Below are 26,421 nucleotides of genomic sequence, written 5' to 3' on the forward strand. Positions count from 1 at the left end.
GATTAAGTATGGCTGTTGCCTTTGGGGTGTAAGGAGGAGAGAGATGGCTTGAGAGATCAGGAGCCGCCCCTCACCAACTCCCCCAGCCCCCCCTCCCCTAATAAGGAAACGTTCCACAGTCAGAAGATCACCTCATCAGACCACCATCCGTCCTCTATAAAATTCTGCCTGCCTACTGCTCCCGGAGAAAGGTGTCTCAGAGAGCCTCGCCTCTGGGCCATGCCTTCTCCCCACAAGAAGTCCAAGGATTTCTCTCTTGGTTTCCTTTCCCTAGCACCTAAATGAACTATTATTTTATTCTAATTGGATTTGTGGGCAAGAGGGTGTAATTCTTTAAAGAGGAATTCCTAAGACCCCCTACCCCAAACCCACACTATTTCCCCATAACAAAAGGAATCTGGAAAAGGGGGTATGGGGGCATCTTGTGCAGGCAGAGCTGCAGATCATGGCTCATTCCTCCAAGGAATGGGGAAGGCTATGTTCTCTATTAAACCTTAGGTAGTTGTTCTAAATTTAGTTGCCACCCTTACCCCATTTTCTCCGGACCTGGTGTTCTTGACCTTTTGCTTATTTCTTGCTTAGGGGAGAGTCTGGAAGGGCTTTTGGAGAAATCTGTTAACATTTTAGTGAAACGCAAGGTTTTGAATGTGCTTGTCACATGAGAGGGAGGTCCCTATTCTCAAGGACAGCCACACACACAATTGAAGTGTGAATCCAGGGCCTTGTTCAATCAAACAGGTATTTTGCTGAGTAACAAGTGCTTGGTGTGGATGGGTGCTGAACTTACTGTCCCAACTTCACAGAGTGTGCCCTGTGAGGCTCTAAGATAGTTTACAGAACTGGAAAGAAGCAGCACAATTAGACACTGTGCAGACTGATCCTCTATAAAGTTTCAAAACAGGTTCATACATTATAATGGAGATGCACGTGCCCAGGGACATCCCTCACCTTTAAGGACCATATCATGGAAGGTAACTCCCATGATCCCCCAGGGCACTGCTCCTGAATGGACAGACTCTTGCTTGCCATGTGTGTGATGAACCAGGAGAGGCAGGCTTAGGCTTGACCTAATGAAAAGCTTCCTGAACATTAGAGCCTCCCAAACGTAGAGGGGGAGGGAGGGATTTAAGCCATACCAGACGTTGTGGAGGGGACTGCATTTCAGCCTTCAAAATCTCCACTCAGAGGCTGAATTGTACTGACCAGTAGTTAGACCCACGGCGATATTCTAAATTACGTTAATGACAGTGATAATCCACACGAATTCTACTTGGACATCTGCTGGAGGATCATCCTCACAAACAGGGAGGGAGGGAGGGAGTGCACGGAAGGAAAGCTGGATTGGGAATGAGAGGCCCAGCCTGGAATGCATGATTCGAGGTACAATAAAGGGAGATGGAGATAAAGGATTTCCTCCCTCAGTGAATTTAGGACTTCTGAAGGAGCTAAGCGTGTATGTGAGATTACATACATCACTAAGCAATCGACCTTTTATAGTGGAAAAATCACAGAGTGGAGTCAGCATAAGTTCAAATTCTTGATACTTGTTACCTATGTAACCTTAATCAAGCCACATCCTCCCTAAACTTCCAGTTTCCCTGTGTATAATGAAAGGCTTGAGTCAGATGACCACAAAGGTCACATAGTCCTTCCAACTTGATAGCTGAGCCTGTAAGTACGAGTAAGGCTGGGCGTTGTCAAGGTCCATCCAAATTAACAAGAGCTTCTCTAATTATCTGGTATTTCTCTAGTAAGAATTTGGTGGTTCCGGTGGTATCTTCCTCCATTAGAATGAGATCTCCTTTAGGGCAGGGATCCAGATTTTATCTTTCTTTGTCTTCCCTTTGCTTGGCACATAGTAAGTTTAATAAATACTAGTTGACTGACTGACAACCTACTTAGGGTGCTAAATTTACACAAAAACTATAATACCTTTTAAGGAGGAACCATTATAATATTGTTCAGTTATGCCTTACCCTTCTTGAAACCATTTGGGGATTTCTTGGCAAAGGTACTGGAGGGGTTTGCCATTTTCTCTTTCAGCTCATTTTACAGATGAGGCAACTGAGGCAAGCTGGGATTAATTGACTTGTCCAGGGTCACACAACTAGTAAGTGTCTGAGGATTTGAACTCAGGTCTTCCTGACTCCAGTTCTATCCATTGCACCATCCAGCTGCCCCCAATCATTATAATAGTTAATATTTATATAGTCCTTTTAAGATTTGAAAAGCACTTTATAAGTTTTCTCCTCATAAAACCCCTGGGAGGTAGGTACAATTATATCATTATGTATTTTGTATATATATGTGTGTGTGTGTGTGTATACATATATATATTATGTATTTTGTATATATACATATATATGTTATATGTTATATATAATGTATACATTATAGCTATTATTATATTCATATGTGTATATGTGTACATGTGTATATATAAACTAAATGTCCCCATTTGTAGATAAGGAAACTGAGGCAGACAAGGTTAAGTGACTTGCCCAGGGTCACACAGCTAGTAAGTGATTGAGGCAGGATTTGAACTCAGATCTTACTGATTCAAAGTTCTACATTTTATCTGCTGCACTACCCATCTGCCTAAACAATCTGGTATAGCGGTTCTGGATTCAAATGTCACATTTGTTTGTAAGTTCTATAGGACCTTGGGCAAGTCATTAACTTTCCCTCGGCCTCATCTGTAAAATGAAGAGTATGGATTAGAGCAAAGCTTTCTAAACTGTGGGTGATTGCTCCATAGGAGGTCAAGTAACTGAATGTGGGGGTCACAAAACATTTGGCAGCATTCAAAGGTCACATATGCCTATTTTATATAACTATGTACCCCGGGTCACATAAACATTTCTTAGGTGAAAAGGGGCAGTGGCGAGGGCAAGATTAATTAGACCTGCATTAGAGGATCTCTGAGCTCTCTATCTGGGCTCTGTGATGGCTTCAGTCATCCCCTCTGTGCCTAGAATCTGAGCTCTGACCTCCGAATGTATGGCAACCACACACAAGGCAAATCCATGTTCCCCGATCTACCTGTATTTTGCCTCCCTCACAAACTCCTTTCCAAAGTAAGGCCCCCCCCCTCCCCCAGCGCAGGCTGCTTGCTACTCTCCCCTCAGCGAGCTGTCATGGCTCCAAGGTTTCCACATGCCATGTATTTTGGGCATCTCCATCTTCAGATCGGATATCAACCCAAAGAGCTCTGTCTCACATCCCGGTTGTGAGTGTGAGCCTGGGGCTCATTCCCCACCTGTTCCCATGGCTGCTCCTCCCCACACTGGGATTGCTGTCCTCCTGTCCCTTGCTGGGAGGCCTTGGTGAGTAGCCAGCTCAGGGATCGATGTGCCTGCCACCATCCTTTAGGAAGAACTAAGGCAAGAAGAACCTCAGAATTACAGCGACTAATGAGCCTAGGTTAGCACCATAGGAGTCCTCCATGAAGCAAATAAATGGTTGAGGGCACTTGGGCATCATCATCTCCTGGTGGGAAACTTTCTCTGGGCCCCAATTGAGTTAAAGACCTTTAAATGGAGGGGCAGCTAGGTGGCACAGTGGATAAAGCACCGGCCCTGGATTCAGGAGGATCTGAGTTCAAATCCAACCTCAGACACTTGACACTTACTAGCTGTGTGGCCTTGGGCAATCCTCAATGCCCCGCCAAAAAAAAAATAAAAGGAAAAAAAAAAGACCTTTAAATGTCTCCACTACAAAACTCAGACCCGTGCCAGGGATAATGTTTGTAGGTCATGTGCGCACAACCAGTTTGACAGGGGCACCTAGAGCCTGAGAGGTCATTTGTCCAGGTGGGGGAAAGGTTGCAACTGAGATCCATCCCTCTTTCCCTTCTCCAGGGCCTCCTCTCTTCTGGCCTCTGTTGGCTCAAAGTTGTACTAAGGTCTTGGGAACACTACATAGCAACCTATCTTTGCATAGAAGGAACAGAGACAGAGGCAGAGACAGACAGACAGAGAGAGGGAGACAAAGAGACAGACAGAGAGGGAGGGAGAAAGGAGAGAGAGAGAGAAAGAGACAGAGACAGAAAGAGAGAGAAAAAGAGACAGAGGGAAAGGGAGAGGGAGAGAGAGAGAGAGAGAGAGAGAGAGAGAGAGAGAGAGAGAGAGAGAGAGAGAAAAATTCCTTTGACATTCAGGAGTGTCCTGATAAATGTTTAACAATTGGCTCTCAAAAAAAAAAAAAAAGAGACCACAACTCACTTTTGTTTTTTTTAAGTGAGGCAATTGGGGTTAAGTGACTTGCCCAGGGTCACACAGCTAGTGAGTGTTAAGTGTCTGAGGCCGCCTTTGAACTCAGGTCCTCCTGAATCCAGGGCCAGTGCTCTATCCACTGCTCCACCACCTAGCTGCCCCCACAACTCACTTCTAAGTTTAATTTACATTATTAATTATTTTCTCTCACTTTCTTAAATCTTGGCAGCAACAACAACAACAAAAATAAATCAAGCGCCAATTTGTAACACTGATTTCTAGGATGTGTGTATATATATATATATATATATATATATATATATATATATATATGTATGTATATGTATATGTATATATATGTATATATATATCACATTTCAATGTATTCATATTTTTTTTACATATAAGGTATTTTATTTTTTCCGTTACATGTAAAGATAGTTCTCAACTTTTGTTTATACAAGCTTTTCAATTTCAGATTTTCCTCCCTCCCTCCCCCCTCCCCTAGACAGCAGGTAATCTGATATAGGTTATATCTATATATCTCTATACATATACATATATCTATCCATCTATCAATGTATTCATATTGAAAATTTTAACAACCAGCTCTCCTCTCCTAAGCTACTTCTGGCTGGTTTCAGCACAGTCTTGGCTACAGTTGTCCTTCCTGAGGTCAACATAAGACTGACCTCTTCAGAACAGGAGAAGAACTGATCCCTTCCTGTGGGAGTTTCCCAGGGTCTCTGTGATGAGGGACTGATGGCCCAGCAAGGCTTACTGACCTCACACTCTTTGGACACGGATAGTTGAAGTTCCTTTCAATGCCAAGTTCCCTCAAGTAGAGTTGGGGAGGGGATGTGGCAGGGGAAGGGCCCTGGGGGAGGAGTTACAGGAGGACAAATTCCAACCATTTTAGAGCATCCTTTCAGCTTGGGGGCAGGGTGTGGGCTCCCTAACCTCTAGGATCTAGGAGTTTGGGGATTAAGGGTTTGTTGTTTTTGTTTTCTGGAGGGTCACACTTTTTTCCTCTTAGGGAGTTATAAGCAAATGACTCCCCCAAGAATCTACTCATTGTGTCTGAATCCAGATGTGCTCCTAGTAGCACAGGGTCACAAATTTAGAGCTAGAAGAGAACATAGGGGTCGTCGGGTCTGACCCTTTCATTTTACAGATGAGGAAACAGAGGCAGAGAGATAGCAACTTGTTCAAATAAATGTAAATGGAAGAGACAAGATTCGAACCCAGGTCCTTTTGCATGAAATCCAGGGTTAGTGAACAACACGTGGTGGTGGTGGGGGGGTCTCCTTGATGTAGGAGGCAAAAAGGGGTTGATACAAGACCTAAGATCCAAGTTCTAATTCAGATATGAGCTCTAAGAGGGATTCAGATGCCAGTTAATGGATAGTTTACAAGTCAGGATGCTAAGTTCTCTTGCCCACAGTAACAGGGAACAGAGGGAGAGTCTATGAAGACCTTAGACTATAACAGTGAAAAACATGATAGGCTATAGAGATTTAGACTAGAAATAAAATAAAAATGAAGATGTTTTGAAACTAAACATGAGAACCAAAAAGAGATATGAGCAGAAAAGGCCAAATTTGTCCCCAGATTCACCTTATGACAGGTAATCCCCCCAAACACACGTCCACAGAAAAAGGTACCTGTCTGGGGGGGGGGTTAGTTTAGGGTCCTAGGAACTCCAAATTAAGATAGGCCCTCCCCTGTCCCTCCCTAAGGTGGAGATTATTATAATGAGACTGATAAATCAATTTATCCATACTAGAAATATAACTTTCTATCTTTCCTAATTCAAGAGATTACCTTTCCACTTTTCTGGTTCTCTCCCTGTGATCACTCACAGTATTACAATAAAACTTGGGAAACTGAGTCACCAAGTCTTGTCATTAATTCTTTTGGGGACGACTCATGATCAACTTGACCCTAAATCCATCCTACATCACCCTCAGGAAGGGGGCAGGGCTGGTCCCTCCAGGGCTGGTCCCTCTAGCCCCGGATGCTGCTGCTGTTGCTGTTATTCTAAACCCCACCTCAGTCACCAGGCCCTGACCTAAGGGCACAAGAGCCTCTCAGAAGGGCCAACATCCTGAGGCTGCCGGGCGTCAGACACACCAGGATCTCCCTGCCAAGGGGTGCCCCTGGGACCCTGCCAAGGCTTCCGTGAGAGATTTCCCCGTTTCTTCAGTTTTCCCTTTCCCCCTCTATCCTGTGTTCTGCCCATCAATAGTCTGAGGTTTTTCTGAGGCCCCTCAGACCAGTCCAGAAGGACTAGAGTCTCATCCCTCAGCACCCTTTGTACCTCTGCCACTGTCCTAACCAGCCGTCTTCCGTCTCCCATGGGCCTGGCTGACCCTCCCGAGGAAGGGCTTCTGGGCCCACCTCAGGGTTCTGGGACCCAGAGCCAGAAGTTCACCAGGATGGGACGCAGGGCCGTTTGCTTCCTCTCGTGGAGGCTGGCCAGGGGGTGGGGGTGTGGAGGAGCCATCTTTCTGAGCTACAAAACCAGTTATTTTATTAACTGAACAAAAGAAGCAGTTGCCCAAGCTGTCAGCAACATTGGGTAAGAGGACATAAGGTTATCAACAAACATTTGCTGAGAACCTGAGTCACTCCCCAAACCTGGAATGTCCTGCCCTTTCCCTCCCTTCCTCCATCCCTGACCATCTTCCCTTCCCTTCCCAAGCCTCCCCCTCCAACTTTGCCCAGTGCTTGGAACATAGTAAGTGCTTAATAAATGCTGGTGGCCTACTGTCAATATACAGGCCACCTAAAAATCCTTCAAGGGCTATCGGAGAGAACTCTGGGAAGCTCATCAATCAATTCCCAGTGTCTGACTTGTTCTAGGCAGAACCAAGAGGAGTGGATGGGGCCCAGAGGCAAGTTTTCAGCTTGATGCCTGGGTAGAAAGGGCTGGTTCAGGAGGGGGCTGCTTTTTCCCCTGAGTGGAAGTCTTGGAGTAGAGGCCGGCTGAATATTTGGCAGGTGGGTTGTAGAGGGACAGACTTGGCAGGTTCCTTGCAAATCTACTCTGGGATTCTGAGCTGTAACAAGGACCAAGCAAGTGAAGAGGCCCACACTTCAGGCAGGAGAAGCTGAAGAACCCAGATATATACCATCCACCCACCTGCCATCCCACGAAGCTATTCCCTCAGGGATTGGGAGGGGCAGTTTTCTATTTTTGTCTCCAGCACAATCTTAGCTTCTTGTCAGGCTGATCACTGGGACCAGCTCTGCACCCCAACCCCCAACCCCCAGCTTAATACAGACCCACAAAGCTGCAGTCTGACTGGCTGCAGCCTTCCAGAACCCAGGGTCCTCTCTAAATCATGATTTTGATGAAGGAAGCCCTGAGTTCAAATCCAGTCTCAGAATCTTATAGCTATGTGCCCTGGGCAAGCCACTGTTAGACTGTGAGGGCTTGTCCTTTGCCTTTCCTTGTACCCCAGAGTTTTTTGTTTTTTTGTGAGGCAGTTGGGGTTAAGTGACTTGCCCATGGTCACACAGCTAGTAAGTGTCAAGTGTCTGAGGCCAGATTTGAACTCAGGCACTCCTGAATCCAGGGCCGGTGCTTTACCACTGCGCCATCTAGCTGCCCCTATCCCCAGAGTTTAACACAGCATGGGGATTAAAATTGTCCAACCTATGGGGGCAGCTAGGTGGCACAGTGGATAGAACACCAGCCCTGGATTCAGGAGGACCTGAGTTCAAATCCGGCCTCAGGCACTTAATACTTACTAGCTGTGTGACCCTGGGCAAGTCACTTAACCCCAATTGCCTCACCAAAAAAAAAAAATTGTCCAACCTTCAATGAGAGACCACTGAGGCAGAGCTCTGAGCCAATGGCACTTCATGAAAGGGTCCATGGTCCCATCTATCCTAGATTCTCCTCACAATCTGAGATGCCCCCTTCTTCCAGGGCCTTATCTTTATAAGGTTTGACACCTGGTCACTCTAAAGAGGCTACACAAGTACAGAATCCCATTGGTCCACAGATCTTGCTTCACAGGCCAAAAAAATGATACATCAGCTAGAAAAGGTATGTCAAGGGGGTAGTGACTTGGGTTGGGCTAAGCATGGGTCTTCTCCACTAAGTGGTCATGAGATGGTCACTTGCTCATGTTGGACAAGAGAGTGGTCTGGAGATATAAAAATAAGTAGGGGGACTTTTCCATGTAACTGAGTCACCTCTGCCACACTGGGCTTCCTATGATTAAGCAAGTGAACTTACAATTTGCAGCTCACAGCTCAGGGGCCTAATATACAGAACTTATAATCACCACCCCTATGGAACCATATGAAATGGATCAGTACTGACTGGAATAGAGGAGGGGGCCACATGAATTATTTCTCACAGTAGTGCCTGGCACAAACTGATCTATAAAAAGGGGATAATAATTGTGTCTACTTCAGAGTAATATGAATTGTGGCAGCCATTCTAGAAATTAGGAAAAAATTATGAAACTGTTCACATCCTCTGTCCCAGGGATACCACTTCCAGGTCTATACCCCCAAAGAGACCAAAGAAGGAGGAAAAAACCCTATATGTACAAAAATATTTATAGCAACTCTTTTGATATTAGCTAAGAACTGAAACAAAGGGGGCGTCCACCTATCGGGAAATGGAGAGGGAATAAGCATTTATAAAGCAACTACTATATATACCTTCCTTCCTTCTGTATGGCCAAAGCCACACAATATAGGCCAGAGACAGGTGAGTCAGGAATTCAAGAGAAAGTTTATTTTCTAAGTGAGGAAAAAGGCTTGCAAGCAAGGAGGAATCATAGACACATGTGCAGAGGCCCCCTCCCCTAGTGTGTGTGTGTGTGTGTGTGTGTGTGTGTGTGTGTGTGTGTGTGTGTGTGTGATCTGAGGTAGTATGGAGACATCTCAGTATTTATACTATTATATATACTTATTTGTATATATATAGATCTGAGCCAGTGTGGGGACATCTCAGTATTTATACTATTATATATACTTGTGTGTGTATACACACACACACACACACACATTTATAATACTGACTGCTCAGTGAGTTGTAGCCCTACCAGTGAAGGAGCAGCAAGCATATGACGTTTGATTCACTGCAGGACTTTCCGATTTTGTTCAGTGCTTGTCTTTGATCAGAGAACACCTGAATTGTGTGACTAGCCCAAAGAGTGAGATCATCCAGAGGGTAACCACAAAGGATTGTTGTCCTGCCAAGCTCAGGGTGCAGCTTGTCCACAGGACCTTAGCTCTGGAAAACAGGGGATCTAAGTTTTACTTCGTCTCTTCCTCTCTCCCTCTCTCCCTCCCTTCCAAACATTAGCTTAATTGATCCTCATAACAATTCTAGGAGGTAGATACTATCATTGTTTCCATTTCACAGAGGCAGACAATGGTCTTAGTGACTTGCCCAGGAATACAGACCTAATGAGGATAGATTGGTACCCAGGTCATCCTTACTCAGGGGATAGAGCACAAAACCTGAACTCAGAAAGACTCATTTTCCTAAGCTGGGCTCAGACACTTATTAGCTGTGGGACCCTGGTTAAGTCACTTAACCCCGTTTGCCTCAGTTTTCTCCTCTGTCCAATGAGCTGGAAAAGAACATGGCAAAAGCACTCCAGGGTCTTTGCCAAGAAAACCCCAAATGGGGTCACAGAGAATGTGACAAGACTGAAATGACTGAACAATTTCCTTGCTCAGCACTCCATCCATTGTTCTACCAGCCACCTCTGTTGAATGGCTAACAAGATGGAATAGAGCCATGGTAATAGTCCATAAATATTTATCAAGCACCTACTATGCACCAGGCACTGTACAAAGTACTAGGGATGGGGCAGATAGGTGGTGCAGTGGATAGAGCACCAGCCCTGGAGTCAGGAGTACCTGAGTTCAAATCCGACCTCAGGCACTTAACACTTACTAGCTGTGTGACCCTGGGCAAGTCACTTAACCCCAGTTGCCTCACTAAACAAAACAAAACAAAAAAACCCAAAGTACTGGGGATACAAATAGGAAAAAGAAAGTCTCTGCCCTCAAGAAGCTTACAATCAAATGGTGGAAGAAGACACACAGAAGTTAGCTGAAAAAGGGAAGATTGTGCTACAAGAAGTGAAATGAGCCACCTTTGGTCAGTTAACTGAAAAGGGCCCTCTTCTGATTTTCACTCCTTGTAAATCACTGCTCCTGCTCCATATAGCACTCCACACTGTCATTTTTCTTATTAGTTAAGACTCTCTCAGCCTGAATTTTCTGGTGCCTCATCTTGTGCTGAGCCACGCATGCCTCCAGGACACTTCCGGCCCTCTCCAAACCACATTGCCACCATACTCTCCTCATTCCCACCATTAGAATGTAAGCTCTTTGCAATTTGGAACTATACCCAAAGGGCTATGGGACTTTCATACCCTTTGACCCAGTGGTACCACTGCTAGGTCTGTATCCCAGAGACCATAGAAAAGGGAAAGGGACCCACATGTACAAAAATATTTATAGCAGCTCTCTTTGTGGTGGCAAAGAATTGGAAATCGAGGGAATGCCCATCAATTGGGAAATGACTAAACACGTTGTGGTATATGAATGTAATGGAATACTATTGTGCTGTAAAGAAACAATGAGTGGGGCAGCTAGGTGGCGCAGTGGATAGAGCACTGGCCCTGGAGTCAGTAGTACCTGAGTTCAAATCCGGCCTCAGACACTTAACACTTACTAGCTGTGTGGCCCTGGGCAAGTCACTTAACCCCCATTGCCTCACTAAAAAAAAAAAAAAGAAAAGAAACAATGAGGAGGAGGAGTTCAGAGAAACCTAGAAGGACTTACATGAACTGATGCTGACTGAGAGGAGCAGAACCAGGAGAACATTGTACACAATAACAGCAACATTGTGTGAGACTTGGTTCTTCTCAGCAGTGCAAAGATCCAAAACAGTTTCAAAGAACTCGTGATAGAAAATGTTCTCAAGATCCAGAAAAAAGAATTGTGAATTATGAATGCAGATTGAACCATACTGTTTCTACTTTTGGACTGTTGTTTTTTCCATTCTTTTTTGAGGTTTTTCCCTTGTGCTGATTCTTTCACAAGATGACTAATGTAGAAATATATTTAATGTGATTGTACATATACAACCTATATCAGGCTGCTTTCTGTCTTGGGAAGGAGGGAGGATGGGAGAACTAAAATTCCTGTGAAAACAAATGTTGAAAACTATCCTTATATATAACGAGAGAAAAAAGAATGTAAGCTCTTTGAGGACAGAGACCCTGGTTTGCCATTATGTGAATCCTTACTGCTTGGCACCTAACAAGGGCCTCTACTAGAGTCAGAGACAGACTCTCTAAAAGGGGGTTGGGGACTCCACACCTGAACAAGGGTCACAAGTTATCCTTATTCCCAGAGTAGTGCCTCCTGCACCAGGGGATTTATGGAAATGCCTGTGGCTGGGCGGGCTCATCTACACCATGTGCCTTTTGAGAAAAGCAGGAGCACCACCTAGTGGCCAAATAAAGAGCAGCCTCATCCTTGCTTACTGCACAGGCGTCTCCTCACTTTTCTGTGGGCCCCTCCAAGCCTGGCTTCCTTGTCCCCAAACCCCAGCATGTTGTGAGCCACAAGCCGACATCCCAGCGCTTCATTCACGTTCCGCCCACAGGGCTGGTCCTGAAGTCCAGGCAACAGCTCTTAAGGAAAACCAAAGGTCCTCGGAGAGACAGTGCTGGAAGGGTAGCACAGAAGCGCTCTCCACTAGCCCGGGAGTGCACAGCACAGCACAGCAGCAGGCAAGGATTGTTCCAGCAGGTCTGCGGGAACATTCGACCAGATTAATGGTAGTTTAAGTTCATTAGATCGCTTCCTATCACTTGCCTCGCCCAGTTTTTTGCAGCATAATTAGCAGTTCTGTTAAGATGGATGAGAGACTGTTAATGCTTTTTTCCAATACAGATGGGGATGATCTTGTTGGAGGACAGGTCTGGGCCCTGAGTCAACCCACACCAAAGACAAGTTTTTTCTCTTCCTTCCCTCAAAGGGAAGGATCATGAACATCTACATGGAACTGGCTGGTAACTGCGGGCAGCCATGACGGTCCCCTCGGAGAATTTTTTTTGTTTTTTTTTAGTGAGGCAATTGGGATTAAGTGACTTGCCCAGGGTCACACAGTTAGTAAGTGTTAAGTGTCTGAGGCCGGATTTGAACTCAGGTACTCCTGACTCCAGGGCTGGTGCTCTATCCACTGAGCCACCTAGCTGCCCCTCCCCTCGGAGAATTTTAAAGGGCCATCAGCTAGAGGATGTTTCTCGGCCCATATCTACCCTCATGTGTCTGATGCATCAAGTGCACCAATCTACATCTTGGCCTTGCCCTGGACCACGCCCCCCTCCAAGGCCAGACTGCAGTGAGGACACACATGCTGGTAGTATAGAACCCTTCCTAGCTCTCCTGGTTCGGACCTAATGATTTGGTTTGTTAAGGGACTTGACTAAAGCAGTTTGGGAGCTTGGACTGCCTGTGCCAACCCCACACTGCCTGGCCCTGTTTGGACAAGAATCCCCCTTTTCTCATTTCAAGTCCAGTCCTTAACAAACCAGCACTGTCCATTATGTCCTCAGAGATCACACACTCATCACACCTGGTTAAGTATCAAGAGCTCAAACCTTCATCTTCTATCCTGTGGCCCCCACCCCCCCATGTAGATGTAAGCTGCTAGAGGGGAGGCAATCTTGTTTTTGGCTAGCACTTTGCCACGACACACAGTAGGGGCTTTTCCCCTTTAGTACCTGGCACCTAGCAGTGCCCTACATAAAAGATGAGCCATTAATGCTTGTATTAACAAGTAAAAATGACCAAACTTAACCCTGAACAAGTGAGAAAATTCACCTCCCCCTTCTGTGCAGAGGTGGAGGACGTGAGATGGACTGAGTGCTGTCCATGCTAGTGTCTGACTATTCCTGCCTTTCCTGATCTCCCCCCCATCCCATCTTCCACCCATATATACTCTGCATATACAAAATGCAGCCATGGGGATTCAGGGTGTGGAACACTGGAAAAGCGAGTGATATGTTAGCTGGTTTCACGTCACTGTATCTTTCTCTTTTTTATTCTTGGTTTCAAGGAATGGATGGTTGGGAAGGGGAGGATATAGTCAGAAATGAAAGTGATATAAAAACAAGGTATCAAGAATTTTAAAAAAGAAAAAAATCAGCAATACATTTTATACACACCCAGGAATGAGTTCTACTATTTTACATCCAAAAATTAAAAGGCACCCCCCCCCAGCCCACCATAGGACACACTTTTCTAAGACCACACACTAAGGCAATTGGACTTTTGTCAAAATAACCTAAATAAAAAGGTTTTAAGTTAAAAGCTGATAAGAATGGGTTCAAGTCAATCTGTACAAGTTACTAGTAAGACTGACATTTGACTAATACATAGCATTACTTTTCTAAGTGCATATTAAATATCCATCAACTCTTTCTTTCAACAAAAGGAAAATCTTAGAGAAAATACAAACTAACAATTTACTTTCAACAAAAGCTTTTATGCTTTAGGGCTTGCACTAGAACAGAAAAGTGGTTGCAGAAGGTAGAATTCATCTCAATGATGAGAAACCTTCAAGCCCCCTTTGTGTCTAGATTTAGACAGAACGAAGCCACTGGAGAAGTCAGACACTGTAAAACCAAGCACAACTCTATGGGACACAATGAAGAAACGAGCAAGGTCTAAGCTGCACACCAGAGCTACTAACACAAGACATGAAGCCAGGCAGGACGATTATCGATTGGGTAAAAAGGACCGCAGCTTTAATTGTAGGCCTCAGTGCAATTAAAAAAAAAAAAATAAATACTGTAATCAATTTTAGGACCTTACATTTGAATACGGGCCAATAATTTCAGTTTGAGAAACCCAGGTTTGCTGCAACAGTAAGAAAAACAATTATTCTTTGGAAAAATCCTTTGGTGGCTGGCAAGAAAAATTCCGCCGCCAAACACACATTTTGTTGTTCTTTCTGTAGGGCCTTCATGATTCAGCTGATTAAGACAGAAACCTCTGATTCCACTCAACCTTTCAGAGAAGACATTCCAGCACGCATGATCTCATCAACCAGGAGAATATTGGTGGCAATCACAGTGCTGAAAGGAGATTTAAGGCATTACATACTGACCAGAATCAAGTTTGACTTTTTTTTTTAAGTGAGGCAATTGGGGTTAAGTGACTTGCCCAGGGTCACACAGCTAGTAAGTGTTAAATGTCTGAAGTCGGATTTGAACTCGGGTACTCCTGACTCCAGGGCTGGTGCTCTATCCACTGTGACCCTGGGCAAGTCACTTAACCCCCATTTCCCTCCACACAAAAAATATATTACAAGACTACCATACCCTCACCTCTTCCCTACTTACCAAGAGTGAAGCAGCTGCTTCTTGACACAATAGTTATCCCAGATGCCAGCTTCAGCCGCATTAACTGGCTCACCTGTAAGGGAAACCAAATGACCCCCTCAAATTGACCATCTGGATGCCATCTTCCCTGGAAGGACCCTGGCAGCAAAAGGCCCAGGAATACACCCAGTGTGATACCAGCTACCTTTGGGGCTCAAGAATATCTCCTCCAGCACCCACAGTTTGTTCTTAAGCTGGAGGCTGTAGACTTGTTTTGCAAAACATTCTGGCAATGAAATTTCAATATGATGAATTGGTTTCCTTTATAATCCTCTTTTATGTATCTCACAAACCCATTTTTCCCGGGCAGGGCTGGTTCCTGGAGTACCTGAGCACCCTGATCTGAGAAGTCAATCCCAGCTTCCACAGGGGTACCAGCCTCTCACCTGTCTTTAGGTCAACACCAACAAGCTGTCCTGACTCCGAATGTTCGGCCTGTAACTTGACTAGTGTCTCCTGAAGGTCAAAGCCAGAGTTCTGAGCAAGAACCTTTAAAAACAAAGACAACATTTAAACTTTCAAAACATAAAAGGCCCCCACTGGCTAATGAGAATAAAAGTCATTTTCTGGTGACATTTATCCTGAAGCAAGGTAAACCACACACCTCAAGGTGGATAAGATCTCCAGGCACTTGGGGCACAGTGGACAAGGAGATCGAACCTAGAGACTGACCTCAAAATCTTGCCTCAGACACTTACTAGCTGTGTGACCCTGGGCAAGTCACTGTCTGCCTCAGTTTTCTCGCCTGTGAAATGGGGGTAGTACCACTTCCCAAGGTTGTTGTGAGGATAAAATATCTTTTAAAGCTCTTTCCCAACCTGAAGGCACTATATAAAGGATAGCCATGGCTATTTCCGAATTCATCTAATCCAACACCCCCATTTTACAGGTGAGGAAACAATACCAAGAAATGTCTCCTCTGCCAGTTTGAAAAATTTCTCACTGAAAAATAGGATCAGGTCCAGGCAAAAGCCCCATTGGTGGCCTACCACAAAATCAGTGCAATTCAAGTGCCGTAAGGTCACTGCAGAAGCCACCAGACTGGCCTGAAATGGTTGGAAGAGACCTCCTGGCAGAGCCCCCAGTCAGCCTGATTATGGGTAGCCCAGAGGGAAGCCTGCCCACGCTCAAAGATCTCTGGGTGTGACACTGCCTCCATACCCAGGGTGTTCATAAACGGTTTCATTTGGGTCATACTCAGAACTGGGCGAGCAACATTTGACTGGTCTTTTGGTGTGTTTTTTTTGTGGGGCAATGAGAGTTAAGTGACTTGCCCAGGGTCACACAGCTAGTAAGTGTCAAGTGTCTGAGGTCAGATTTGGTTTTTTTAGTGAGGCAATGGAGGTTGTGACTTGCCCAGGGTCACATAGCTATTAAGTGTTAAATGTCTGAGGCCGGATTTGAACTCAGGTCCTCCTGAATCCAGGGCTGATGCTTTATCCACTGTGCCACCTAGCTGCCCCCACAAGCAACATTTGAAACAAAGATATGCTTTCATTTTTTTAAAGTGAGGCAATTGGGGTTAAGTGACTGGCCTAAGGTCACATAGTGATATGCTTTCATTTTAATTAAAGCCACAAACTTCTGACTTAATTACTTATTGTCTAAAAGCAGGGTTTGGCCTAGAAAAAAGCTAACAGACAGTGGGAACTTCTGAGGACACTCATGGTCCAGTAGCTGTAATGGACATTAACAGCTATTTTACAAGTGAATCATGCTATGCCCAATCTAGGATTATTTAAGGCACATGGACATGTCTTCTAAATATTAAGGTCATCAACAAACCATCAATTGAACTTCCACAAACCTTGGGAATAATGAGCAATGCATCAGCAAAAGCTTGCACTCCAAGACGGGCCCTTCCCTTGACATTGGGCTTATGTTGGATAAGAGCTTCAGCTATAGCTACCTCCACTGCGCCAGCACCGGGAACCACACAGCCTGGGGAGGGAAAGGAAGACACTACAAATGGGGGGAAATGTAAACCTGTAATAAAAAGGCTTGTCTGCTAGAGGTTGAGGGGTTCCCCCCCCTCCCTGGATGAAACGGCGCCACCTCTTCTGCTGTCAAACCACCTGCTTCCAGAAGAATGGCTGCTATGGTCTTCGACTCTGTGATTCTGGCTCATTTTTCCCATTTCTCAAGCCATCCTTACAAAGTCAGGGTAAACACCTGTGATTCCTTTTAGCAATGGCATGCCAACGACAACCCTTAGCATCCCATTAAGACCATTTCAAAGGAGAAGTATTTGCTTTCGCATGGTGTCTGGCTGTGCTGACTACTGACAAAGAGAACACAGTATTCATCCATGCACTTAGAAAGTAAAAATAATCCAACGAGTTCAACATATACCAACCCATTCACCAGCCAAGACCTGGAAACAAAGAGATGCCTCAACTTGGGGAATGGCCCCAGTGTGGCATAGTACACAAACGTCATAAGGGAATATGAAGATCACAGGGAGGCAAGGGAACAAATGTGAACCAGTGCCAAATGGACTCGGCAGAACCAGAATCACAACAATGGAAATAGAAATGCAACCCCATAATCCTAAACACAAAGTGTGGCCCCAAAGAAGGACCATGAGAACACATTCCCCCCACCCCTGGCCTTTGTGGAACTCCTATTCCCCCCACCTAATTCTTTGTTCTAACCGAGAACACGGAGTGGGGAAGGATCCATTGGGAAATCAAAGTGACATGAAACCTGCCAATGGTTTAACTGAAGCCACTGTGTCCCGTGGAGATGACAAAGCTTACCATCTTCAATGGCGTTCTTGACAGCTCTCAGACCGTCTCTTACTGCATCCTTGATCTGCGTAATTGTATGCTTATTTGGTCCTTTGATCAACAGTGTGACAGATCGAGGATTGCCACATTTTTCAATAAAGGTGAATTTCTCTTCTCCCTACAAAACATGTTTATGAAAACACCAGAAACACTGGGTGGCACCCAATGAGTTCTAAGGCATCACCAGTATTATTTCCAAAAATAGGACATGGTATATATGATGTGATGACAAACTCTAGAAGAGGGACACCACAAGCCTCACTCACTCCTGTCATGACACTGCTCATGTTAATGATGAAAAAAATTAGCTATTTGATCTTGTCAGGTGACTTCCTTTCAGAACATATTTAAGCAGCAATTAAGGTTTATGAATAAGAGATATTATGAAGTAGGCAGCTGGGGTCCAGACCAAACTGTGTTTCCAGTTTGATGTCAGTTGCCATTTGGAAGAAGGTTTGGGGGGCAGCTAGGTGGCACAGTGAATAAAGCACTGGCCCAGGATTCAGGAAGACCCCAGTTCAAATCAGGCCTCAGACACGTGACACTTACTAGCTGTGTGACCCTGGGCAAGTCAGCCCCCATAAAAAAGAAAAGGTACGAACATCTATTTTTGTGCTGTCTGTAAATAAGTAGGCAATGTAACAGGCCATGATTACTACAGACTGGCAAATGCACTTTGCCTTAAAAGGACCCCAAACAGTGAATTTTCTAAACAATGCTGGCCCAGTGGAATATGGGATGCTAAGTAGGGATACACAAAGGGAGGCAGTGACTTGCCTCTTCTTCCCACAATGAAGCCAACATCACTTGGGGGGGGGGGGGGGCGGCGGCGGCTGGGCAATGAGGGTTAAGTGGCTTGCCCAGGGTCACACAGCTAGTAAGTGTCAAGTGTCTGAGGCTGGATTTGAACTCAGGTCCTCCTGAATCCAGGGCCGGTGCTTTATCCACTGTGCCACCTAGCTGCCCCCCTCCATCACTTCTAAAGTCGTCTTACAGCTAAGTGCTAACACACTGGTCTAAGGGAAACATCTGTAGTATCAGAAACACTTTTAGTTCAAAGGATACCTCATATCTCCATGGAACCAAATGTTTATTCTGCATTATTTAAACAACAAAACAAACACACAAACAAACCTAAAGCTTAACAGATAATGTCTAGCGTCAAATTCCACTTAAGATCTGACCAGCTTTTGACAATGTACTGGCTGGGCAAATCCCTGTGAAGTACAGAGGAATGACTGATCTACTCTAGTAGATATTTCCTCACCAAAAGAGCTCTCTACACCTATGTAATCAAAGGTCTACCCAACAAACAAGTCTCATCAAATCTCAAATGCAAAATAAAAATGGACGTAATCAAGAGTCAGAAAGAAACAGACTTACCAGTGTGTATTCATAGACAAGTCCTGCATGTCCCAAACAATCAGCACTTAGGTCATCTAGAGAATTCATGGCCATCCCACCACATGCAAGAGTCAACCTCAATTAAATAAGGAAAATTTACTTTATATTTCAACGTTAAGAAAAATTTATTCCCCGTAACAACACCCAATTCATTACCATATTTAGATGGGAGTTCTTAAAACTAGTTCCCCTAGTTCAGTGAGGGTAATATGATGATTCACATGTAGGAATTGGCATCCTTATAGTTCCCTCAGGCCACCCCGCCCCAATTACACCCTTTGGCCAAGGATTTTTGTCTTTAGGCTCAAAATACCCAGGCCTTGCAAACAAAAAAGCTTCCAATAACTACAGAAACAAACATTCTTGCTTTCTGTCAATTTGCATTACACATTAAATTTGAGTTGGCAGAAGGCAGTCAGGGGTCCTGTGCCTGATCCAAGCATAAAAGCCACTCTAGTTACAGGAATACACAGAGTCCAGGGAGTGGAAGGAAAGGACTGAGGAACTGACCACTCATAGTATGTAAGAAGTGGCTGTATAAAAGCCCAATTACATGTAGTAAATTTAGATTACTTGGTCCACCCACCAAAACTTACCTCTCCATATTTCTTCTTTTTGCTCTGCGGAGAGCTACTATGCCTTCTTTTGCAAGAGCATCTAAAGAAAACGGGTCAATTCCCTGCAATGATTAAAAAACAAACAAAAAAACTTAAAAAAAGACCAGACTATTTAGGTGATTGAGACCAGACCACATAGCATTACAATTTCATTCTCACCTTTTGATTAATAACAACAAATCCTTTGTCTGAATCACCACACACTTTTCTTTTCAGTTCCACTATTTTCTTTACTCTATCTTCAATGAATTTCCTTTCGGCTTTTACTAGTTTCTCTCTCTCTTCTGCACTTTTGTAAAAAAATCCAGAATTCACTTCTCTAAAGAAATAAGAACAAAACTATTTAAAAAGCCAGTAAAAGAATACCAAATTCACATGTATAGTTTCTGAAAATTCAAATGTCACAGGACCATAGATTTAGAGCTGCTAGAGGGATTCTTAGAGGTCATTAACTGCGATCAATTTACGAAGGCAGCCTCAACTTACGTTTTTTCATATTCTAATGACACGTTGCATGTAAGAATGTAAGCATCTTCTATTCTTTTCTTCATATCAGGATGTCGGGCACCATGATCCAAGACCAGTCCTCTGATCAACCTATTAAAAGAAGTTATTATAATCTATCTGAAAAACAGTCTATCAAGCAATGAGATATAAAAAAGCAAATTCAAGAGAGACAACTTTAACAGCTTCATTCACAGCCTTTAAAAGTTACTATTTTGTTTTAAAGCCCTGAAACAAACTTGTCCTTGGGGACCTGTTCCCCACTCAACCCCACCAAAAAAACCTGGGCAGATGCCATTTACTAAATGCAGCTAGCTTTTTAAATTTTTTTTGGTGGGGCAATGAGGGTTAAGTGACTTGCCCCAGGGTCACAGAGCTAGTAAGTGTCAAGTTTCTGAGGCCAGATTTGAACTCAGGTCCTTCTGAATCCAGGGCCGGTGCTCTATCTACTCTGCCCCCTAGCTAGATTAACAAGCAAACAAGTGAGGGAAAAACATTCTGACTGGACAGCCTCACCACTAATGGATTGGGTTTTGTGCCAGCCTCTCTCCACAAGACCTTTGGCATAGGCCTTGTTCCTTCTAAATACTACCCCAGCAGTGCTGGGTGGTGGGCTCTACATACAACATACAAATTTACTCATTTTCCTACAGAGTTCTGCCAACCACCAACGCAGCATTAGCAAAACTTGCATAGTGGGGCAGGTAGGTGGTGCAGTGGATAAAGCATGTGCCCTGGATTCAGGAGGACCTGAGTTCAAATCTGGCCTCAGACACATGACAATTACTAGCTGTGTGACCCTGGGCAAGTCACTTAATCCCAACTGCCCAAACAACCCCCCCACCAAACAAAACAAACTACACTTGCATAGTGTGTGATATACAGAATTCATCTATGCAAAAGACCTATCTCCATTACTCATCCAAAGATATCACACACAAAGAGACAAAAATATACCTCATGGCACATTCATTCTACAAGTTTCCCTAAAAAATTGCTTCAATTTAATTCAACAGTTAATACAATAAAAATTCAGTCAATAGGGGCAGCTAGGTGGTGCAGTGGATAGAGCATCGGCCCTGGAGTCAGGAGTACCTGAGTTCAAATCCAGCCTCAGACACTTAACACTTACTAGCTGTGTGACCCTGGGCAAGTCACTTAACTCCAATTGCCTCGCTAAAAAAAAAAAAATCAGTTAACATTACTAACAACTTTTAACTACCTACGTTGTGTCAGTTTCCGACTTATGCTTCATCTCCATTATCTCTACCATGAAAAGATCGACAGGTTCACCTGGCTTCCTGATAGCCAGCACTGAGTCTACCACCGCCTGAAACAGAAGGGGACACAAAGATAAAACAAACAAGGCTGTTGTCCACATTTTAGTCTAGTCCCAATTTTCTTAAAGGCCATTAAAATCAACTATCACCCACCAAAAATACATCTAGTCTCCCCACACACATTGCAGCTTCAAGGTAGCAATCAAACTAACAAAAATTGTCAATTCCTAACGTAAAATGCCGTTTCCTAATTTCATGGCTCCCACCACAGACCTAGTATTACGCCAGGCCCAGAATCACCACTGCTGCTCTTTCAAACAAAAGTCAGTATGCTGACAGACACACAGGTCAAATCAAACTGCAATACAAATCTCTGTATTTGTATATGTATCTCTAAGCTCTAAATGCTAAGATGAGAAAAGGTTTTAAATTACACATAGAACAGAACTCTAATACCACACACACAGACTGGTGTGTGGGACACTAGCAGCCTTTCTGCTTCTCACTTTTCTATTTCACAACATGGGGAGCCCGACTTCTGCACTGTCTCCAACACCTACCTCCGTCAGCACGTCAGCCAGGTCGGCATTAACTTTGGTGCGCAGGGATGTCCGGGCCACATCAATGAGGATTTCTCGATCTATTTCCTTGCTTATTTTTATCTGATCCAAGACTTCGAGGGCCTTCGTCTTGGCAGCTTCAAATCCTTCTGTGATGATTCGAGGGTGCAGACCCTGTTGTTTATAAAGCCACCCATTAGCCTCCTCACCAATCAATTCTGGCTCTAAGCTTAAACCATTTTTATATAGAGCAGGGCCCATTAGTTACCACCACGTCTCAGAAATGTGCTGCCCTTCTGAATACATGTAGAAGGATGGACAGTCCTTCCAACGCAGAGGAAAAGAGCAGATGTTATTCTGGCACAGACTTTACGCCAAGGGAACTACAAAGCACACTTGGGTGTTCTCCGTGCAAATGATGAGGAATAAGGGACACCCCCCCCATCTTGATGCTTTGGTTAGGCATATTTTCCATAAGTTAGCTGGAACTCCACTTAGAAAACAACCTCTCATTTTCTCTAAATTAAACAAGTTAGGAAATCTATGGCACTGAAAGCACCTCAGACAAGTCCTTATGGTTGTCTTCCACGACTCTCCAGTATATGAAACCTTCTCCATCCTGTCCCTCCTTCCCTTTCTAATAAATTGGTTCAATGTACAAGAGGTTTTGACTGGCCTCAATAGAAGCAGCATTTAGGGCTAAACAATAGCCCTGATCCCCTCCCTTCTTTGCTGATAACTCTCAGAAACTTTTCATTGAGAAACCTCACATTTTTAAAAGTTAAGATAAAAATAGCTGCTAACCTTATCTTTAGTTACATAAGGGGCAAATCACTAATAGCCCCTTAAACCTGCCAAGAGCAGACAAATAAAACATTTCCTATTCAGAAGAAAATACCACAGGAATGTGACAGTCATGTGTACTTCAGAGATGTAGAGATCCGCCTGCTTCAGCAGCTCTCCAATGATGAGAACATTTGAAGTGGTGCCATCGCCAGTAATGTCATCCTGGGCTGTAGCCACTTTTGCTATCAAGGAGGCTGTTGGGTGCTGAATTTGCTAAAAATAGAGAATGAAAATTATAGAATTAAAATTTGAGAGAAAAGACGGATAAATTGTAAGTAACAAAAATACTCCCCCCCCAAACAGTCTGCATTAAAAGCTTTGAATAAATGTCGTCTCACGGACAAAATGAGGTGGGACTAATGAACCTCAAAAGCAAATAACAACTATCAATATATGATTGTCACTCATTATTAGAGTCCCTGCTACAATATGTATATGACATGGGGGAAGCTAGGTGGTGCAGTGGATAAAGCACTGGCCCTGGATTCAGGATGACCTGAGTTCAAATCTGGTCTCAAACACTTGACACTTACTAGCTGTGTAACCCTGGGCAAGTCACTTAACCCCCATTGCCCCACAAAAACGAACAAACAAAAAAATGTACATGACGTTACTTAAATAAATAAATCCTGTTACAATAAGGTTTTAGAATATCACTTAAATTTTTCCTGTTATCTTAATATTAATAGTAATGGAAACAGAATTTCAGCTGAAAACAGACAATTAAATCCTCAGAAAATAGATTTCTCTTTCTGAAGGAATCTTTGACTATTTAGCTCAATTATTAAAAAAAACTAACCAGGACCTCTTCGCCAGTTAACGGCAGAAAATAAGAGATAAAAGGGGATAGTGATAAGCCTAGAGTCTGGAAGCCCTGAGTTTGAATCTGGCCTTCAGTATCACATATTAGCTGTGTGATCCCAAGGTGATGACCAGTGCCCAGCACGCAGGAAGCCCCCACGGATAATAACCCCTACCCCTCCATTTTTCAGGGATCGCTGAAGACACAGGCTAAAAAGTGACCCCCAACTGGGGCACACGAGGCCCCGTGATCGGACTTCGGGGGTCCTTCCTAGCCCGCTCCCCGCTTTGGGGGCCCGGCCCGGGGGCTGCTCACCATCTCGTGTAACAGCACGTTGCCATCCTTGGTGAGCTTGATGTCTCCCGCACCGGAAACAAGCCTAGTGGGGCAGAATGACCGATCCACTGGTCAGGGCCAGGCCCAAGGCCGCCCTTGCACCCACTCTCTCGCGTGTTCGAGCACAGTCACAGACGCGCACGCGCGCACACGTTCCAGGGTTGAGGAGTAGGCGCGAGGTCTTGGGGTGTCCCCCGGCCCCGCCCCAGGAAACCCCCCCTGACCCCCGGGGGCCGATTTTTAAACTCTAACCGGGCGCACGGCAGGGGGCACTTCCATCGGTCGCGTTTTCGGCTTCCCCTCCTCCCTCCACGAAGCCAGGCCCGGGACACGGGCCGACTGTCGCCCGCCAGGCCGGGCCCACGTGAGCTCGGGAGAGCCGGAAGGCTCGGACCGGATGCTGGGCCCGGCGGACGGTGGCCGCCGAGGCCCCTCCCGCGCAGGCCCCGCGCCCCCCCTTCCCCTTCCCCTCCCCCTCCCCCAACCCGCCGGCCGCGCGCTCCCGCACCCGGAGCCTTACATCTTCATGGTGCCCTTGGGCCCTAGGTTGGTCCTCAGCACGTCCTGCAGCCCCCGAGCCGCGCTGATGTTCACGGCCAGCGCCGCTTGGGCCCGAGCCACCTCGGCTTTAGGGTTGAGCGCCTTCACGGCCGACATGGCTGCGGGAGAGGAGCAGGAGGAGGCGGCGCAGGAGAAGGAGCTCGGGAAGTGCTCAGCTCAGCCGCGGCCCCAGAGCTCGCTGCGCGTGGACCCGCGAGACGAGACGAGAAGAGACCCAGCCCCTTCTAGAAACCTCCAGCGCCTCCGGGGCCCGCCTCTCGAGCCTCCTGGGCGGCCGCTCGTCATTGGGCGCCAGCGGCCCACACGCCGCCGCCATTGGGCCGCGGACCTGCTCTTCCGCTCTCGACCCACCCCTCCGGCCCGCGGCTGCCAATCCCCCGCTGGCTCCGCCCCCTCGCTCCCCGCCGTAGACGTAGGGACGAGCTAATTCCCATGGTAACGAGGCATCTCTTCCTGCCCTGCAGATGCAGGTCTGGGGAACGCAAAGCTTGTCGGATGTGGGGCCTAGCGGGGCAAGTGGAGCACAGGATCTACCCGTCCTCGGGAGCCTGGGAACGCCGCCGCTTTGGAAGCGCCTACCCGAAGTCCAGTGTCACCGAGTTTAGGGATGAGCCTCAGTTCCCCTCCCTGTAAAAATGCGCCCAAGCGTACTTTCTCGGCATTGCAGGCTCCGAGCACCCTGGTGCAGCAGGTGTTCTGAGGATTGTAGGGGAAAAGCCCTAGTCTTAGTACCCAGGAACAAAAAGCAAAACAAACATTGAGAAACCAAAATAGGATTGTACATTAAAGTGTAAACTTCGTTAGGGACAAGGGACAGGGCCTGGGCTCGTGATTTCATTGTTATAGGGAACTCCCGGTGGGAAAATTCCTTCTACCCACCCAGATTTCCCTGCAACTTACCCTGAAGCATGAACTGAAGTTGTGACTTGCCCAGTTGTGGGAATCCAGTTGTCTTGTAAACAAAGAAACGTGTACACAGCCAGAAGTATCAGAAGTAGGATTTGAACTCAAGTCTTCCCGGCTTCTTCCCAGCCTTTATCCATTTCACCAAGATGCCTTTTTCCATTATTATCAATTAAAAAAACCAAAATGCACAAAAACTTGTTAACTAACAGACTAATAAAAACAACCTATTTGCTTCCATGTTCCTTTTTGATCTTTTTCTTTGTGTTTTTATTTTGTTGGTACTTTTTTTACAATTATTGTTCTGATTTTCATCAACTCAAGTTTTTCCATATTTCTTTATACTCTTTATTATTTATCATTTCCTAGGTGCAGTTAGTTACATTCACATGCTACAGTTTTTTCTGCCTTCACAGTTGTTTATTATTGCAAATAAGGCTGTTGGGACTATTTTTATACACATACCTATGTACCTTTTCAATAATACCCTTAAAACAGTGCTTCTTTAACTTTTTGGTCTGAAGACCCCTTTAAAAATTACTGAGGACTCCAAAGAACTTTTGTTTATGTGAGTTATATTTATCAACATTTCCAGTGTTAGGAACTAAAGCTGATAAAATTTAAAAATATTTATTAATAGTAAACCTGTTACATGATAAAGTAAATAACATTTTTAAATGAACAATATATTTTCCAAAACAAAATTTAATAAGACTGGCAGTATTTTACACATTTTGCAAATCTCTGATGTCTGGTTTACTAGAAAACAGCTGGAGTCTTATATCAGCTTCGACATTCAATCTTTTGAGAGATGTTGTTTGACTAAAGTATGAGAAGAAATCTAGCCTTTCACAAATAGGTAGTTGGAAAAGGGTGGGGCATTAAAGGCAGAGAACATCTTTGTATTATTATGAAAATAGTTTTGACCTTGTAGACCCCCTAAAATAGTCTCAGGGAATCCCTGGTGTTGTTGATAATCCCTTGAGAAACCCTTCCAAAAAGATGACACCAACTCAATTTCAGAGCATTTGTGTGCTTTTTCTCCAGTTCTTTATACATTCATTGAATCTGTGCATTTTCCCATTTCAGGAAAACTGAAGGTGTAGCCTTTGCTTACTATTTCCATTTTGTAAAACAAATTAAAGCAACTAGGGAAGGGTAGC

The 26,421-nt window shown here is 44.9% G+C and overlaps 1 protein-coding gene and 2 non-coding genes across 3 annotated transcripts; all 3 read right to left on the bottom strand.

Annotated features, from left to right (window-relative positions):
* Positions 1-13,285: 13,285 nt before the first annotated feature.
* Positions 13,286-24,594, bottom strand: CCT6A (chaperonin containing TCP1 subunit 6A). The gene is made up of 14 exons (XM_044004267.1): positions 24,315-24,594; positions 23,774-23,837; positions 22,735-22,869; positions 21,811-21,984; positions 21,197-21,300; positions 19,953-20,063; positions 19,626-19,785; positions 19,446-19,528; positions 18,829-18,925; positions 17,416-17,563; positions 16,464-16,597; positions 15,043-15,145; positions 14,618-14,690; positions 13,286-14,350 (listed from the first exon to the last, which is right to left on the bottom strand). Exons 1-14 carry the CDS (start codon positions 24,449-24,451, stop codon positions 14,278-14,280), a joined length of 1,596 nt encoding a protein of 531 aa, XP_043860202.1. The 5' UTR covers positions 24,452-24,594; the 3' UTR covers positions 13,286-14,277.
* LOC122727113 lies at positions 16,827-16,968 on the bottom strand. The gene has a single exon (XR_006353067.1). It is a non-coding gene; the product is annotated as a small nucleolar RNA SNORA15 (small nucleolar RNA).
* On the bottom strand, positions 22,092-22,225 carry LOC122727120. Its single transcript, XR_006353074.1, has one exon. It is a non-coding gene; the product is annotated as a small nucleolar RNA SNORA22 (small nucleolar RNA).
* Positions 24,595-26,421: the final 1,827 nt, after the last annotated feature.

Source organism: Dromiciops gliroides, chromosome 4, assembly GCF_019393635.1.
Source record: "Dromiciops gliroides isolate mDroGli1 chromosome 4, mDroGli1.pri, whole genome shotgun sequence".
NCBI classification, from domain to species: domain Eukaryota; kingdom Metazoa; phylum Chordata; class Mammalia; order Microbiotheria; family Microbiotheriidae; genus Dromiciops; species Dromiciops gliroides.